At 40.8% G+C, this 17,340-nt stretch overlaps 1 protein-coding gene across 1 annotated transcript in view; it reads left to right on the forward strand.

Annotated features, from left to right (window-relative positions):
- The first annotated feature begins 1,021 nt into the window (after nt 1–1,021).
- The window catches only part of LOC134408730 (homeotic protein spalt-major-like), an 88,697-nt gene continuing 72,378 nt past the window's right edge, over nt 1,022–17,340 (forward strand). Inside the window, exon 1 of the mRNA XM_063141124.1 lies at nt 1,022–1,057. Coding sequence (XP_062997194.1) covers nt 1,027–1,057 — 31 coding nt within the window. The 5' untranslated portion in view covers nt 1,022–1,026. The remainder of the gene's footprint in view (nt 1,058–17,340) is intronic.

The following is a 17,340-nucleotide window of genomic DNA, read 5'->3' on the forward strand; positions in this document are numbered from 1 at the left end:
CGTTCCAAATATGGCAAACTTCACAATTTTTTGATAAATTCTTATCAAAAGAAATGGAACCCCCTCCACCTCCACATCCCTAATCAGGGCCATATCACACAGTGAGGCTGGTGGCTCTAATTTTGGTGGGGCTGTGAAACTTTGGGTTTCATCAGAACCAGACAGGACTCTAAAGGAGCTCTCCGCCAAGGTGCTAAACCTATTTGGGAGATAGGGTTCAGCACCTTGGATAGCTCTTCTAGAGTTCTGGCTGGTTCTGACTGAAAGCTAGAACGGACTCACAGCCCCACCAAAATCTTAGCCCACCTGCCTTCATTGTGCTGCATATTACTTGGCACAGCCATTGAGACAGGTCTTTCTTTTTGCCCAAAGCATTCTATGCACGTGGGTGATCTGAGTCTTCACCATATATACCAAATCATGATTCTGAATGACATCACAAGTCTTGCAGTACGCCCAATTACAAATTCTGCATGTGGTGGACAGTTCAGATGATCTTTTCACCTTTTTGCACTGTGCTATATGGGGAGAGAGAAAAAAGTTGCTCAGTATTGCACAGCATGGCTGTGCAATTTACATCTGACCCAACTGGTGTAGGTTCAAAGGCATGCATGAACCAAGTTGGTTTCACCATTACCACCAAAAGCGTTTTAAAAAATATGAGCAGGGCTGCAATCTTTTACCGAGGAATAAGTCTCATTCAACTCAGTGAGACTTACTCCCGAGAGGACATGTACAGGATTGCGCTGTGAATTTTGCAAGTTACTATATTTTGCAGACAGTATGTTTCCCCAAAACATCTAAATGGAAAGGTATCAAAACATTTTGGAGGGTTAAATCTGATGATGTCATGTTAGTTATCTGGGAACAGGGGAGGCAAGGGGTATGTTAAACTGTAAGCATGTATGACAAATAGATAATAGGATTACTTAAGCTTTTGTAATATTATGCAATATTTAAATTTATGTTGATTTTCTCCATTTCACATGTAGTAATTAATTTTGTCTTACTGACAGATGATTCTCAATGACTGATTTTCAAGAGAAAATCCAGACAGGTATTTTTTTAACACTTCGTTTTCATTTGAGATGGCTTGTATTTGTGGTTTTTGTTTTCATTGAAAAGGGGGAGGCTATATTGTGAATTAGAATTATGTTAGATAACTGAATAAGCCCCTGATACTTAGCCTTATGTGAGCCTGACAAGGGGGGAGGTGGAGAGAAGTGGATAAAGTTTCATGCTGCTATGAACAAAACACTAACTGGGAGAAGTGCTCAGAGCTACACCAAGGTGTCTTGAGCACCCAGCTAAAAGTTCCAACACATTTCAATGGACAGAAGTCATATACCGGAATTCATTCTCTCCATTGAAATGAGTGGGGAAATCAGGATAGCAGTGGTCTGATCCCTATGTACATTGGGCTTTGTAGAGATTATTGCAGCAGGCAACTGAATATAGTATTTCCCTGGGGCTATGCTATGCTATTGAATAAACTATGAAATAACTACAAAGGTGATCCTGAGCGTATCTCACTGAGAGTTGAACTACACGTTCAGAAATATTCCATAGCGCAGCCCTTCCTGATTGGACTTCAGAACTCAGCACATCTGAATGCTCAGCCACACTAAAACCTTGATATACTAGCTTTCCGCAGACAGGGAGGCTGTTTGTTTTGCATGGAGTATAGACTCAGGCTATTCCCCACCCTCAATTTGAAGTGGGTTTGTCTAGGAAGAGATGCACTGCATGAGAGTTCTGAAAGTGTAGTTTGTCTTAATGTGTGATTGCTGTGAGTTCCCGTCTCTTGCATACCCTGTTCCTCTCTGGTCACATTCAGCCTTTTCCAAACTGATTCCCCCCCTTATGTGTTGTTAACACTATGGGTTATGTCATTTTGTTTTTGCATGGTGGGGGCAATCTAAAAATGGGAGTTATGTGATTGATTTCAGTGGGATGTGTATTTCACCCTGCATCTCCCCTTATCAGCTCCTTTGCTGACTCTGGTAATCAGGTCAAAGTTTGCTTAATATGTGAAGTGGGCACTATCATAGCTAGAAGCAGGTCATCAGTTGCTCCAAGAGTGGAACAACTCTTGGAATAATCTCCTGCAGGGTTTCTCCAGGGGTTGCAACATGGTACCTCTTTTTGGTCTGGTCTTTTATCTTGCTGGCTAGTCTGCAATGGGTATTTCATTGTATTTCTGTCTTTTGTCTTTGAATTTATATTGGGAGAGTTTGGACAATCATACTTTGGCTTAATAAGCTGAGATATGAATGAGCATATTGTCTGTGCACATTGCACCCTTCTCTTCCTTTTGCGTGAGCTGGCCATCCAACCAGGAAGTCTTCAATTAACTTTCATGTTGTGTTTCATCCAAAGTGGAAAGTTATGGTTAACAACTTCAGAATAAGCCAGAATATTAAGCCAAATTCCAATCATGGCTTACCATCTTGGTTTGTTAAATATATTTTCCTGGTTCCAACAAAATGGGAAATACAGTTCATTGAAGACATTCTAGTTTGTTCGCTTGCAAAGCAAAGGATCTGTGCGTGAGACCAAAAGTCTTGTCTGTATCTCAGTTTATTAAGCTGAGATGTGATTGTCCCAAGTGACATGGTCTCGTTGTTCTAATCTAACACTTTTTGTAAGCTACCTTGAGCCAAGTGAAAGAGATACAAACACGTTATAAAGAATAAAATGAACATTTGTCACGCTCCTGTCACCAGGATAGACCAGTATTGTAGCTTAACGTTTCTGTATAGTAATGGTGAATTCCAAACGTAGATAACTTATGTCAGAATTAATACTCATCATAATGTACAAATTGGTCAAGATGTAAGGGAAAAAAGAAGCAGATGTGCTGAATGTGTTGGTGCTCAATGTTCACTTTTTATTTAGACAAAGATGGTATCTCGTATAAATGTATATTAACTTTCCAGAGCAGGTATTTGGGCTGTATATATAAACTCTGGCTGAAAATACCACCTACTGGTTTAGGGAGAAATATTTTTAGCACTTTAGTATTTTCCCCACGGTGACTAAATGGATAGTGCACTTGAGTATATTCTCGATAGTTGTGAAGCATAATTTAGTCTTAATGCCATAGAATCTCCTCCAGTTTACCCAGTTGTAGACTATTTTGTATTTTCTTTGAGGGGGGCAGACTGTAGTCTTGAATGATCTACTTGCCAAGATCTACTTGTGTGTATGTGTGTGTTTTAGATCATGCAGTTCATTTAACGAAATGATGAACTGCTTGATATCATATGAATTTATTATCTGAAAAGAGTCATCTGAAAAATAGTATTGATATTACTGATTAATAATATCAGTAAATTAGGCTACAATCCTATATATTACTGGGGAGTAATTCCCATTGAAGCATTCTTGTATAGGATTGCACTGTTAGGATGAATACTGAATTTTTGAGCTGTTATGAAAATGCACAGTGATGTATTGGAACAAAGTGGAGAGCCCATGTGTTTGATTGTTTTAAGAGAGTGTGGATCACAGCTCTCAAAGTCTTATCGCAATAAGAGCCAAATTTGACATATTTCATAAGGAACTCTTAGGCATACGATGTGTAGTAACAAAAGGATTATGCTCATACGAGAACAACAGATTTCAAGCCAATGTCTGTCCTTAGCTATTTTTCTCTACATTACAAATGCATTGCTAGAGTTTACTAAAAGATAACAACAACAACAAATCTCCATGCCCCCTAATATTGGCTACAATCTTATACCCTCTTACCTGGGAGTGAGCAAGGGGACTTTCTTTTGAGTTGACTTGTATAGGATTATGCTGTTACATTTATAAAATAAATGTAAAGCTCCCAGGATCTCTTAACATTTAAGATATAATGGATTTATTTTAGTGATCCTGAATAGGGGCTTTGCTTAAGAACATAATAAGTGCCTTGATGGATCAAGATCCATCTAGTCCAAGATTCTCTGCAAGAATTTCGGCAATGCTAAGGCATCCTTGGGGAATTAGGAAGTGGTTCACATGTAGACCATCACTTACCTTCTGCCAACCATTGTTCTTGAATTTAAAGCTTCAACACTGTTGTGTTAATCACACCAGCTTGAAGGGCTAGAGGTCAAAGTGGACTTTGAATTGTTTATAGTACAAACTTTTTTTTAAATACCATAACTTTTTTTTTTTTTTGTCAATGAAATGATAGGTAGTACCTGAGGCTTGATCCAAAGGCCCATTTATGCTTTCTTGCTAGGTGGATAGTGGACAGGTTTTTAAGAGAGCAACCACTGAAATGTCAATCAAACCAAACCAGCCTTCTTCTTTAGGTGAAAGATTGGAAAATGTTTGAAGGAAGCCAGAAGTGCTTTGATAAAGTCTAGTAAAATTCTTACAGGGGCTGTGTGTTTATATGCCTACACTGTCACTGTCAAAAGCAGCATTCAAACTGAAATTGGACCTTAATATTTAGGTTGAAATTTGGAAGAATTTTATTAGAAATCTGAAAACTTCCAATAAGATTTTACAACTCCCCAGATTTTAACTAACATCATGGATATTCTTCCTTCTTTGTCCTTAGTACTAAATTTTCTGCCTCCCATCTCTCACTCTTCACCACCTTTTGAGTTTCCATCCAGTTAAAACTTCTTCCTCATTGACCTCTATAATTAGATGAAAAACTCTAGCTGATTTGCTCTGGGAAAGGCAATGCTTTCTGAAGTCTCTGTCCAGGCCTTAGTATGCAATCAGTACTTCTGTATTTTTTGAGCAACTCCTCTCTGTTGTTAAATATGCCGTCAGTTCTGGTGCCATTGCTTGATTCTCACACCTTTCCTGTCACATCTATATCAAGGCATTCCATCTAAATTCCTTAGCTGCCTGCTTCTTCTTAACATCAGTTCATATCCACTTGTTGGTAGAGATATGACACTCGCCTAGGATGCCTTTAGTATTCCTCAGTTGGATCAGGTTTCTCATTAGCATCTCAGAGCATTTTGACTTTCATTATCCCCGGATAAGAGTTCCTCAACTTTTTCATAATAATTTTAAAAAATGTTTTCTATGCCATTATGAAGCTTGAGAGAAAATGTACAGTCTCTCTCTCTCTCTCTCTCTCTCTCTCTCTCTCTCTCTCTCACACACACACACACACACACACACACACACGGTTGGTGCCAGACTATTTTGCACCCTAGGCAAGGTGAGCTATTTGCCCCCCGCCAATTTTTTTTTGCCAACTTCAATTTTTAAGAACAGATGTTTTGTAGAAAAAAATAAACAGCACAAAACTTGAAACTGCTAAATTTATTTTAAATTGTAAGAATAAGTAATAATCAATTTTTGATTATCTTCTGCAAATATAAAAGAAAATATTTTGGCACACAAATCATTTTGACCTAAAGGGCACTTGGTATAATGCATACCTCTGCCATTGGTAGCACAACATGAAAACCTTTTACTTCACACACCTTTAAGTATATATATACTATTTAAGGTTACTGTTAAAGTTAACAGTATTGTTAGTGAGGACAGAGACACAATCGAAGCATTTGCAAAATTCTTTTTGAATGCTATGAGAATAAGGTCTCTCCAGAATTGATTCCGCTGCATACTTTTCAAATCTGTATGTAATTTTGCCCTACTCTTGTGCATGTGTAATGTCTGGTCGGTGACCATAATAAAGTGGATGATGATGAGTATTGTTAGTGTTGAAAACAATAAACTGGTTATGAACTAACAATGAACTATTATATTTTCCTTTTTTCCCCCTTAAAACAGCTAATTTGTATAAAACTGTGACCCTTAAAGGTCAGTACTGCGCCCCTCTGAGATCTGTGCCCTAGGCGGCTGCCTAGTTGGCCTAATGGTAGTGCCAGCCCTACACACACACACACACACACACACACACACACACACACACAGAGTCAAGATCAATTTCATAACAGCCAGTGCAATGTGGTGGATAGATGTCAAATGGAGAGGCATGGGTTTGATATCCACTACATTGAGCAGATTGAATGAGGTACTGAGATGTAAATGCAGGGCAGGTCGTACCATAAGGCAGCGTGAGGAGACCATCCCAGGCAGCAGATGCCAAGGAGCAGCAGTGGCTGCCAACCAACTGTTCTCATAACCTCATTGCAGAGCACTATGTGAGATACTCCCTAGACTAGAATCTGGTAGAAGGTGCTGTGCCCTTGCCAGTGTTGAAATAACATTCAACTCCCAGCTTCTGCATGTGGTCTGGAGAGGGCACAGCATTGCATCCTTTCCCTCAAGCAGAAGAATGTCTTAGGTTGGCTCTGTGATAAAAAAAATATGACCGTAAAGCGACCATTTAGGCAAGTTTATGCAAGAATGGACCATTCCTGCCTGTAATCTTGCATAATTGGCTGCTTTATGGCCACCATTTGTGTAAAGGTCTGTTACATAAAACAATGACCCACCAGTGTTATGCAAAATGGCAGCTCACTGAGGGGTTGGGTGCTGGGTGCCCATGAAGCAGCTTGACCAGACATCTGAACAGGGGCTTGTAAGTGCTGGTGGTCCGACAACTGGTGTCCATCCCTACTGGAGTCCAGGAGACTGAGTAGGACTAGGCTGGGGGAGAGGTTTTGGTCCTAATTGTCGCATCTGTCACTCATGCTGCCTAAATCCTTTTTGAGAGTGAGACCCCCAAGAATGTCTGGAATTGCCAGGGTTGGATGCAAGAGGGGTAGTGTTTTTATGCATTCCATTCCATTATCCATTATCGATGTAAGAAAAAAAGTACGTATTCAGACACATGCATACACTTGTACAGCTCACCTCTTCTATTACACCTATAAAGTTGGGGAGCAAACCAAAATCCTTTACAAATCAGTGCAAGTTCTCTCATTGACATCAGTGGGACGTGGATAGCAGGTAAAGGTTTCAGGTGGTAGCAAAACAAAGGCCGTTAATCATGCTCACAGCATCCGTCTTCATTTCTTTTTTTGCGTGTGTGGTTCCCCCCCCATATTCTATTAGTTTTTGTTACGTATGATCTCCCTTTTGTGAATCCATGCTGAATATCTTTAATTAAATCATAAGTTTCCCTGTTTTGTCCCTGATTAGTGTTTCCAATATCTTCCCCACTGCTGAAGTTGAGCTTATTGGTGTTTAATTTCCTTGATCTTTCCTAAAGCTGTTATTAAGCATAAGTGTTACATCATTTGCCCCATCCATTAGTACTCAACTCGCATTTGAAACATTGGCCAGAGCCCACTTGATTTCTCCTTCATTTTCATACCTTAAATATTTTGAAAGACATATCTATTGTTTTAGATCTCAGCATATATAAACAGCATTACCATCAGAACTATCAACAGTTGTCCATGCCTTGGTTATATTATGGTTGCAATGTGCTCTCTGTGGGACTGGCCTTGAAGACCATCCAGAAGCTTCAGGGTTGAATCATCCAGTGCTGTACTGGTTGCCAATTCTTTCTGAGGCTCAGTTCAAGGTGTTATTGTTAACCTTGAAATGTTAACCTCTGAATGGCTAAGATCCTGTGTCACGACACAGACCTCACACGCCAGGCCTTGTTGCACACAAACTCTCCTCAAGCCAAGCACCACCACTTGAACAACCTGAGTGTGGGGTAAAATGCAACCTTTCCCTCATATGAGAGCGTAAAGGCCTGAAAAAGTTTTACTGTGTATGTAATAAACCGAAGGTTATATATAAGGTGTTTACTATAGTAACTGCAGAGCAGGTGATAAAGCCAAGCAGACACGTGGTTTGAGGTAACAAAACAAAATAAAATGTTTATTTTTGTTTAACAGATCTTAGTTATTTCAAATTCAAGTTAACCTGCTTAATCTACTAGTTTTAATAATAACAGTCATCTTAAGTCTCTTAAAATCTTATCTCCTTTCACTCTCCACACCACTGACAATCCTGACACTCCCAACTCCCAACCAACCAACATTTATACTCCTCCCCCCTTTCACAGCATCATCAGCCACACCCACTCAGTCCAACATTCTGCACTCACTAGACATACAAAGATACAGACATACCTAAGGGAACAGAACTGTGGGGTAATGCCACAGCCTGTCTGTCTGAAGATCTGCCTATCCCATAAAAAAATAAAAAGTGCCATGCTGGATCAGACTAAGGGTCTATCTAGTCTAGCACTCTGTTCACACAATGGCCAACCAACTGCCCATGGAAAACCCAGAAGCAGGACACAGGGGTGCAACAGCACCCTTCTGCCCATTTCCCCAGCAATTGGTATAGAAAGGCATACTGCCTCTGATTCAGAAGGTAGCATATAGACTATTTATTCCCATTGACAGCCCTCTCCTCCAGGAACTTGTCCAATCACTTTTTAAAGCTATCCCAATCGGTGAAGTTCCTTGATAGCACGTATAGAATCACTGCATTTCAGATGTTTCCAGTCCATCAGTTTTGCACATGTCCTTTCGTAAGTCCATTCTGTCCCATTTATGCACCTATCTGTGATTTTGTAACCATATGAAAACCCACATTTAAATATGAAAATATATTTTGTTCACAAAATGTATATTTCTGTATGTATTATATTCTGAAATATGCAGTTTTATGCACAATGTGGTGTGGTTTTTTCAACTAAGAACTTCATTGCAAGATTTGGGGAAGTGGGAAACCCAAAAGAAAACTGTGCTCAATTTGATCATTTTTGTCAGTCTCTTCTGCCAAGACTCTTGTTCATGCATTGGTTATTTCTCGGTTGGACTGCTGCAACCTTCTTCTCACTGGCCTTCCTTCTTCTCACGTCAGTTCATTGGTTTCTGCTCACCACTCTGCTGCTAAGATCATCTTCTTGGCTCTCCTCTCTGACCATGTCACTCCACTTCTGAAATCTCTTCATTGGCTTCCAATTCACCTCAGAATCCAATATAAACTTCTCCTGTTGACCTACAAAGCTTTTCACAGTCTAGCTCCTTCCTATCTTTCCTCTCTCATCTCACACTATTGCCCCGCTCGTGCTCTTCGCTCCTCTGATGCCATATTTCTTGCCTGCCCAAGGGTCTCTACTTCCCTTGCTTGGCTTCGTCCATTTTCTTCCTCTGTCCCTTACACCTGGAATGCTCTTCCAGAACATTTGAGAACTACAAGTTCAATCGCAGTTTTTAAAGCTCAGCTAAAAACTTTTCTTTTTTCTAAAACTTTTAAAACTTGATTTTGATCTTACTTTTATACTGTTAGTTTTACTCTACCCTGTGCCTGTTTGGTGCATTCTCTTCCCCTTCTTATTATTTTATTATGATTCTATTAGAATGTAAGCCTATGTTGCAGGGTTTTGCTATTTTATTGTTTTACTCTGTACAGCACCATGTACACTGATGATACTATATAAATAATAATAATAATAATAATAATAATAATAATAATAATAATGGTTCGCTTAAAAAATGTGGATCAAACCAAATCCTTGAGTATCCCTGCTCTCCACATACCATTATACTTTTTAATCTGCACAGGTTGGGTATACAGTGCCAATCCCTGCCTGTCTGCATGTTCATATCCATAGACAAGTTACAGAAAAAAATGATTGGCAATGGATTGTTAAGAATGGCATCGAAACACATTATGACCTTGTTCAGAAGACATCTTAAACTATGGCTTTAACCATGGTGGTTAAGCCAGAAAGCCAGGCCATGTTCAGAAGACATCTTAAACCATGGCTTTAACCACGGTGACTATTTATTTATTTATTGCATTTCTATACCACCCAATAGCCGAAGCTCTCTGGGTGGTTCACAAAAATTAAGACCACTCAAAGCATAAAACCACAGTATAAAACCATAATATAAAATACAATATAAAAGCACAACCACGATAAAATCAGCAGCAGTGCAGAAATACAAATTTAAAATTCAAATTTAAAACAGCAATTGTTATGGGCTTTTCATCCCATTGTCTGCTCAGTGACAGAATCAGATTTCCCCCCCCCAATTTCCTGATTTTACAGAAATGTGCATTTGTAAAAATTTACATTTGCAAAATTGTGTATTTCCATAATTTATCCTATAGGGGAGAAATGCACTACTTTTATTTCACATATTTTTCTATCACTAAATTCATGTAAAATTCAGGAAAGTTAAAAACAAAACAACCAGTAATGGTCCACAAGTCCACACAATCTGTGTGACTTGGGAAAAGCTGGTCCCCTGCAGAATCCATCGATCACAGTCATAGAAATCCAAATTCATTTGATTCTATTGTTCTCTGACATCCCTACTATAGACTAAATTTTCATAAAGAACTTTTTTTGTGGGGGAGGGGAATGATCGCTGCAAAATCCAAAACTTTGGATCGATTGGTAATGCCTGCTTGTTTTCCCCATGTTACTTTATGCTTAATTACACATGCATGTTCATTGCTTGATGGCTGTAACACTATGGCCTTAGCTAGACCTAAAGTTTATCCCGAGATCGTCCTGGGGTCATCCCTGTTCATGTAAATGACACACAGGGGATCCCGGGAGCAGGCAGGGATGACCCCAGGATAAACCTTAGGTCTAGCTAAGGCCTTAGTATTGATTTCCATGTGTGATCAGATCATCAGTGCTATAGGCAGAAGTTCTATATCTACTCACAGACAGAACTTTCATATCTCCTTGTTTCACATGAAACAGAAGGAACTCTTGTTACTTAACCATGCATATTGCAAAACTAAAAAAAAAGGAAAAAAGGGGGAACCCTGGGTGGATCAGTTTGCAGAGTTTTGAAGGGATGCCCAATTCTGGTCCACCCAGCACCAGGTATTGTTCGGGATTTGCTTTGCCTGCTACATGATTACAATTCTCAATCAATCAATCAATCAATCAAAGCATTAAAATATAGCCTTACAGCTATGCTAACTCCTACACCCCTAAATCAGTGAATATGAGAACTATAAGGCAGTTTACAGTGCATTTCCAATGAGAACCTGCTGCCCAGTTCATAGCCCAGTTAAGGTGAAGCATGTGGATTTAAGGTGATTGAGAGTCTTACGGACTTCAGAGGGACTAAATCGGCTTAATTCCAAGTGCTTCAGTTTAATCACTGGTTGGCCTCTGAGCTACATATCTGCCATTAACAAGTGAGGCACTTCCACATTGCTGTGAAATTAACCTGTGAGTGTGGCATCTTTAAAAAACACACACACAAAAAAACACTACTCTGTCCTTAGCTCACCCATAGTATGCCAGAAAAAGAGAATGAATGAGAAAAAGATTGGCTACACCTTTGATTGCTAAGATGGCATTCAATGCCCAGGAAACACTGGATCCTTGAACATGATTGAGCTGGAATATCCCCCCCTTTTTTTTTACAGATGAAAGTTGGGCACTGCATGCTACTGTAATGACATTTTATATCTTCTGTTCCATAGTCTAGCAGAGGGAGCCACAGGTGTTCCATTCGAATTACTCACACATTTGTCGAATTGGACATTCTGTCATTAAATGGACTTAAAACTAAAAAGCCTTTGTCTGTGGAAGGTGACCAATGGAAAGAGACTCTGGATTATCTGATATCCCATAACTTAATCATATGGCTCTTAAGAGTGAGGCATAAACAGCTGTGTCTCACTAATATGCATGCAATATGTGTAAAGTGATATGCTTTAATTCTAAACTTGTTTTCTGCAGGAAGAAAAAAAAAGCCTTTAGTCAAGGAACATAAAGATTTGGCATTGACCGTTTTTGTTCCTTGAGGCAAAAATATTCATCACCTGATATTTATTAAGATGGCTGCCCTATTTACTCTATCAATATGTTCCATAAAGGATCTGTTGAAACATTTTCAAACTTGGATTGTAAACTTTAGCAGACATAGCTCCAGCAACGGCTCCTATTGTCCATTGAAAAACAGTAAATAAATATATCTGAAATAAATAATTTTAAAATAAATAAATAAAAATAAATAGAGAACACTGTCTCCAACAATAAAGGCAAAACAATGTCATTGTCTTTTCCTTTAATTCATTTAAAAAAATGCTACTAAAATATATGCATTTCAAATCTTCCCCCCCCACCTAATTGTTAGTTTGTGTTGTTTTCATTTCTTATTACTCAAGTATATGTGCTTTAATAATATTAAAAACTAAGACAAAGAAACTGTAGATTAGAGACTTTATTTTCAGGGTAAAATGATACGGATAAGTGAGCGTCAACTGACCAGAAATTATTTGCTTCTGTCTGTTAGACACGTAATGGAGTCATTTAACTAGTCAAATTAGGAGCTGTAGAAATGCACTATGCTTCATTACTGAGTTCGAATGGGCACCATTTTACATTTACGTCAAAAATTATCTCATAGCAAATTAATGTTTTCATTGTGCCGAAATTCCAAAGCAATGCAGTATTAGCACCACCTAGAGGGCATTTCTAAAATATTTCAAAATCTTTTTTTTTTTCACGTAGAAGAAAACAATGATGAATAGATTAAGCTTAAAAATTCCAACGCATTCTTAATAAGGTCACCCCCATCCCTCAGCACTGAAAATATAAGTTCATTTCGAGTTGTGCAGTTTTAGAGGAACTAGACTGCTCAACTTCAAGGTGATATTACATAGTTTGGGAATTATCATGAATATCAATTGTTGCAATCAATAGAATCTGCATGTTTCAATATTGTGGTTGCAGTATAAAAGGATCGACCATTTCCCCTTGAGGTCTACTCGGTTCTTCTACAAGAAGTCTTGAGATGTGTTTAAAATGGTAAACTTGTGAGAAGTTTAACGAATACTGCCATCAGGAGATCGCTAAACAAGTTGGCACGTCTCAAAATTACTGATCTGAGGTTTTCTGCCAGAACAATATAGGAATTGAAGACTGACATTATATCTTACTTGAACATCTGCTATATTGAGAGTTACTGTCCATTCTCAAACTTTGTCATGGCATGCCTCCCCGGATTAAAGAACAGTTGCTTGACACAACCTTGATGACATTTTTGACCCAGAAACCAAATTTGTTCTATGATAAAGTGATATTTAAAGGCGTGTGTGTAGGCGAGAAAAGCAAGGAAATCAAACATACAAGAAACAAAAATTCCAAAAATTCCCAGTAGAGCTCTGAACACCTGATTCCAACGTCCATTTTTGACATGTTGTCTCCCTGATATCCGTTTACATCACCATTTTCACATGGAGAAATATTTCCTATGAATGCACCCCCACTTAGTGACAGCTGGTATTTACCACATCAGGTGAAAAGCTCGGGAGCTAACAGGCTCCCTGATGTGGTAAATGCTAGTTGTCACCACGTTGGGGAGGGGTGCGTTCATAAGAAACACTCGCTATGTGAAACCGATGAGGTAAAATAGTCTCATGTTGACTTCGCCATGGGAAATATGAAAGAGGGAATCAGTCCAGAGCCGAAGGGTGGTTTCCCCATGTGATGCGGAGACGTGGAACGGAGAATTTGCACTCCTCAATCCATGGGAACGTGCTTGAGCTGAACATGTCTCCTTTCAGAGCCTACCCACATCACTCTTGAGAGAGAGAGGCATGGATCCCCAGAAACCCGGAATGCATATACCGTATTTCTTCGATTCTAAGACGCCATCGATTCTAAGGCGCACCCCATTTTTAGAGATGTTAATTTGGGGGGGAAAAGGGCATCTTAGAATCAAAGAAATACGGTAGTTTGTTTCCTGTCAAAAGCTGCCTGAATTTCCTGTCTGTGTCTGCCCTCCATCTTGGAGTTTTGTTTCTGCTGCAAAGCAACCCCCCACCGCCCGCCCTGCACAAACGCAGGACGAAGCAAGAGCCCTTCTGCCACCCTCCTGCTTCCTCCCCGCTGAGCCCAGGGTCGCGGCAGGAAGGAGCTGCAGGGGCTGCGGGCAGGAGGGGGCCGGCCGAGGGGCAGCCTGAAAGGTTCGGGGGTCCTGAGCACAGAGGGGGAGATGAACGCTGAAAGGCCTCCAGCCGCTCTCCGCTGCATCCAGGGCGGGAAACGCCAGAGTTTGGTTTCGCGCCTAAGAAGGGAGGGAGAAGGGGCGGGGAAGACGCGAATGGCTCCGCTTCCTTTATTGACTCAGAGTGACTTCTGCGCCGCCTCAGGCAAAAGATCCTCCTAAGTGCCGCCACCCCCCCAAACCCTCATATAGAGGGGCGGATTCAGTCGTTAACCCTCGTTGGAGCTCAGAGGTTAAAGCAGCAGCAGGTTTCCAGGAAGGAAAAGCAACGCCCCTGCAGAGGAACTTAACCACCAGGACTAAATAGCTTTGGATAGCCTTCTCCTCAGAGGATTTATCCAACCCGCTTTTGAGCCATCCAAATCGGTGACGGGATGTACTAAAACAAAGGACAATACCGTATTTCTCCGATTCTAAGACGCCATCGATTCTAAGACGCGGTCCATTTTTAGAGCTGTTAATTTAGGGGGGAAAGTGTGTCTTAGAATCGAAGAAATACGGTAAGTGAATTGAGTAAATTGCAGCTATGGGTTTGCAAGCGGGCTCATTCACATAGTTCTTGTTCCTACTGCTTCTGTGTCATGTATGATTATGTTAGCTGCTTTCAATGTTTCTTCCAGATGAGCAGGATAGACATTCCATAGATACAACTAATTGGAAGTTGCCTTATACCAAACTTTGTGTCTGTCTTGTCCAGTATTATCTACTCTCATTGGCAGCAACATTCTAGGGTCACTCTCAAACTATCATTCCACCCCCCGCACCCCAAACTGGATACTTTTTAATAATAATAAATGACAGGGATTGAACATGGACCTACAGCATGGAAAGCATGTACTCTACCTGTGAGTTATGATGAGTGGAGGCTAGTGGTTCTGATTTTGGTGGGGCTATGAATCCATTCTGGTTTTCAGTGAGAACCAGACAGAACGCTAAAGGAACTTTCCAAAGTCCTGAAGCTATTTTGGGGATAGGTTCAGCATCTTTGATGGCTCCATTTGACTTGTTCTGGCTGAAACCCGGAATGCATTCACAGCCCCACCGAAATCAGAGCCCTTGGCCTGCACTGGCTTGATCCTTCCCCATCCATTGTCGTCCCTCTTGACATGTATAAGGCAGTTCTAATGGGTAGGCCAAACATTATAGCCAAGAAGTCACAGGCAGCCCACCAAACATGACAAACATGTCTTATGGTGGACCCAGGCAGGAAGTGAAAAGCAAGGAAAACCCCGTAGGGGAGTAAAAAATAGCCAAAGGCAAAGGTGGAACCAAGTAATCTTTGTTTCCAAAGGCAGGAAACAAAAGCAGGAAGTTTATTGATCCTCTAGTGCAGAACCAGTGCCAGGGTTCTGAGGGCCTTTGAGCAAGACGACACCCTCACTGAACACCCTCACTCAACAAGTTTACTCTTGTGCCAACATTGTCACCAGCTGCTATTGCTCCTCCTCGTATTTCTCATCATTGCTACCATTTGACAGGCATAGAGTCAGTGAGCAAGTAGGCCACGCTCTCCTCTCTCATCTCACACTATTGCCCCGCTCGTGCTCTTCGCTCCTCTGATGCCATGTTTCTCGCCTGCCCAAGGGCCTCTACTTCCCTTGCCCGGCTCCGTCCATTTTCTTCTGCTGCCCCTTACGCCTGGAACGCTCTTCCAGAACATTTGAGAACTACAAGTTCAACCGCAGCTTTTAAAGCTCAACTAAAAACTTTTCTTTTTCCTAAAGCTTTTAAAACTTGATGTTGTGCGGACTTTATACTGTTAGTTTTACCCTACCCTGTGCCTGCTTACCCTACCCTGTGCCTGTTGGCATTCTCTTCCCCTCCTTATTGTTTTACTATGATTTTATTAGATTGTAAGCCTATGCGGCAGAGTCTTGCTATTTACTGTTTTACTCTGTACAGCACCATGTACATTGATGGTGCTATATAAATAAATAAATAAATAAATAATAATAATAATAATAATAATAATAATAATAATAAATAATTTACTGCTCCTTCTTACCGTCATTTTTATTTGGGCCAGAGACAAGTGAACAAGCAAGCCAGTCTACCATGGTGAAGAAAAACAGCAAATCTCTTGACAGTTGGTCCCTGCTGGGGGGTGGGCCCTCCATGGGAGCCCTAGCGCACCTACCTTAGATGCTGGCCCTACTCTTGTGGGACACCATACATGGTAGTTGGTAAAGATGTACAAGAATGTTGTTTTAGCTCATTTTTTAAAAAAATCTGTTTGCATCTCCAAATTCAAACATGAATGTGAGCACATTTTTTTAGGGGTGGGAGGGAGAAAGCTTGCAGGTTCCTAAACTTGCATTCAACTTTTTAAAAATGCATACTTTAAAAATGCACTTTATAACAACAACAACAATGATCATACTTTGTGGGAGGAAAGTGTGCATTTGGGTTTGCATATTCATTTCCCCATTTTGAACAAAAAGAGAAACAGATCATGACAAAAATGGGAGTGAGGTGATCTGAGTTTTAAGGTGGAGTTCGGAGAATCTTGGCGATTTCAAACGTTACTGGCTTGCCCATCCTGAGTAGTTGGGTTGGGTTTGTCTTGGTCAATCACAAGTATCGTACTACTGTCCATATATTTCATGAATAGCTATACATTTGTACATACAGCCCATACAGGATGACTTCTGTCAGCATTTCAAGCGATCAACAACATCAAGCAAAGGAAGGGTTGAGGAAAAGTTTGCCCACTTTAGCCCACTGCCTTCCCATGCTGGGTCCCTTTCATATTCTGCACGTTGGTGGTTGTTCTCTTTCCATTTGACAAGAGAGCCGTGGCTCAGTTTAAAATACTGGTATCCTGTGCGGTGTAACTAGCAGCCTCACTAGACTACCATCTATGAAATGTTCTCAAATGTTGCTCTGCTGAGTCTCCCTCCCTAAGCCACACTTCTGATGTAGATGGGAAGCCTTGTTGAGAAAGAAATGAGGGGACAGAGGCCTTAGCTAGACCTACCTTATAGTCCGCGATGGAGGAGAGAAGATCTCGCGTTGTAATTAACTCAAGATCCCTCCTCTGTTTACACGTAAGGCACGATGACCTCAGGAAGAGAGGCGTCACGCCTGCCATTTTTAAAATTTTCTTAAAGTGACTGCAGTGCACGAACGCTCGTGCGCTGAAGGTAAGTGGTTGTTTAAAAAATTCAATTTGGTTTTCCCGCTCCCCCCACCCTAACCCCAATGGGCACAGTGCTCCTGAGGAGTGCTGCACCCCGTGCACGGCTCCCGGCTCCGTGTGAGTAATCGCGCGGAGTGGGGTCAAGCTGCGGAAATGGGCCACATGTTCCGCAGTCTTGGGCTCAGCCCGGGACAGCAGAAAAAGTGGACCTAAAGGGGAGGGCTCTATCCCAGGGCAAGGGAGGGATGATCCCTCCCTGATCCCGGGATCCCCTGTGCATCATGTGGACACACAGGAACGATCCCGGGG

Source organism: Elgaria multicarinata, chromosome 14 (genome assembly GCF_023053635.1).
Source record: "Elgaria multicarinata webbii isolate HBS135686 ecotype San Diego chromosome 14, rElgMul1.1.pri, whole genome shotgun sequence".
NCBI classification, from domain to species: domain Eukaryota; kingdom Metazoa; phylum Chordata; class Lepidosauria; order Squamata; family Anguidae; genus Elgaria; species Elgaria multicarinata.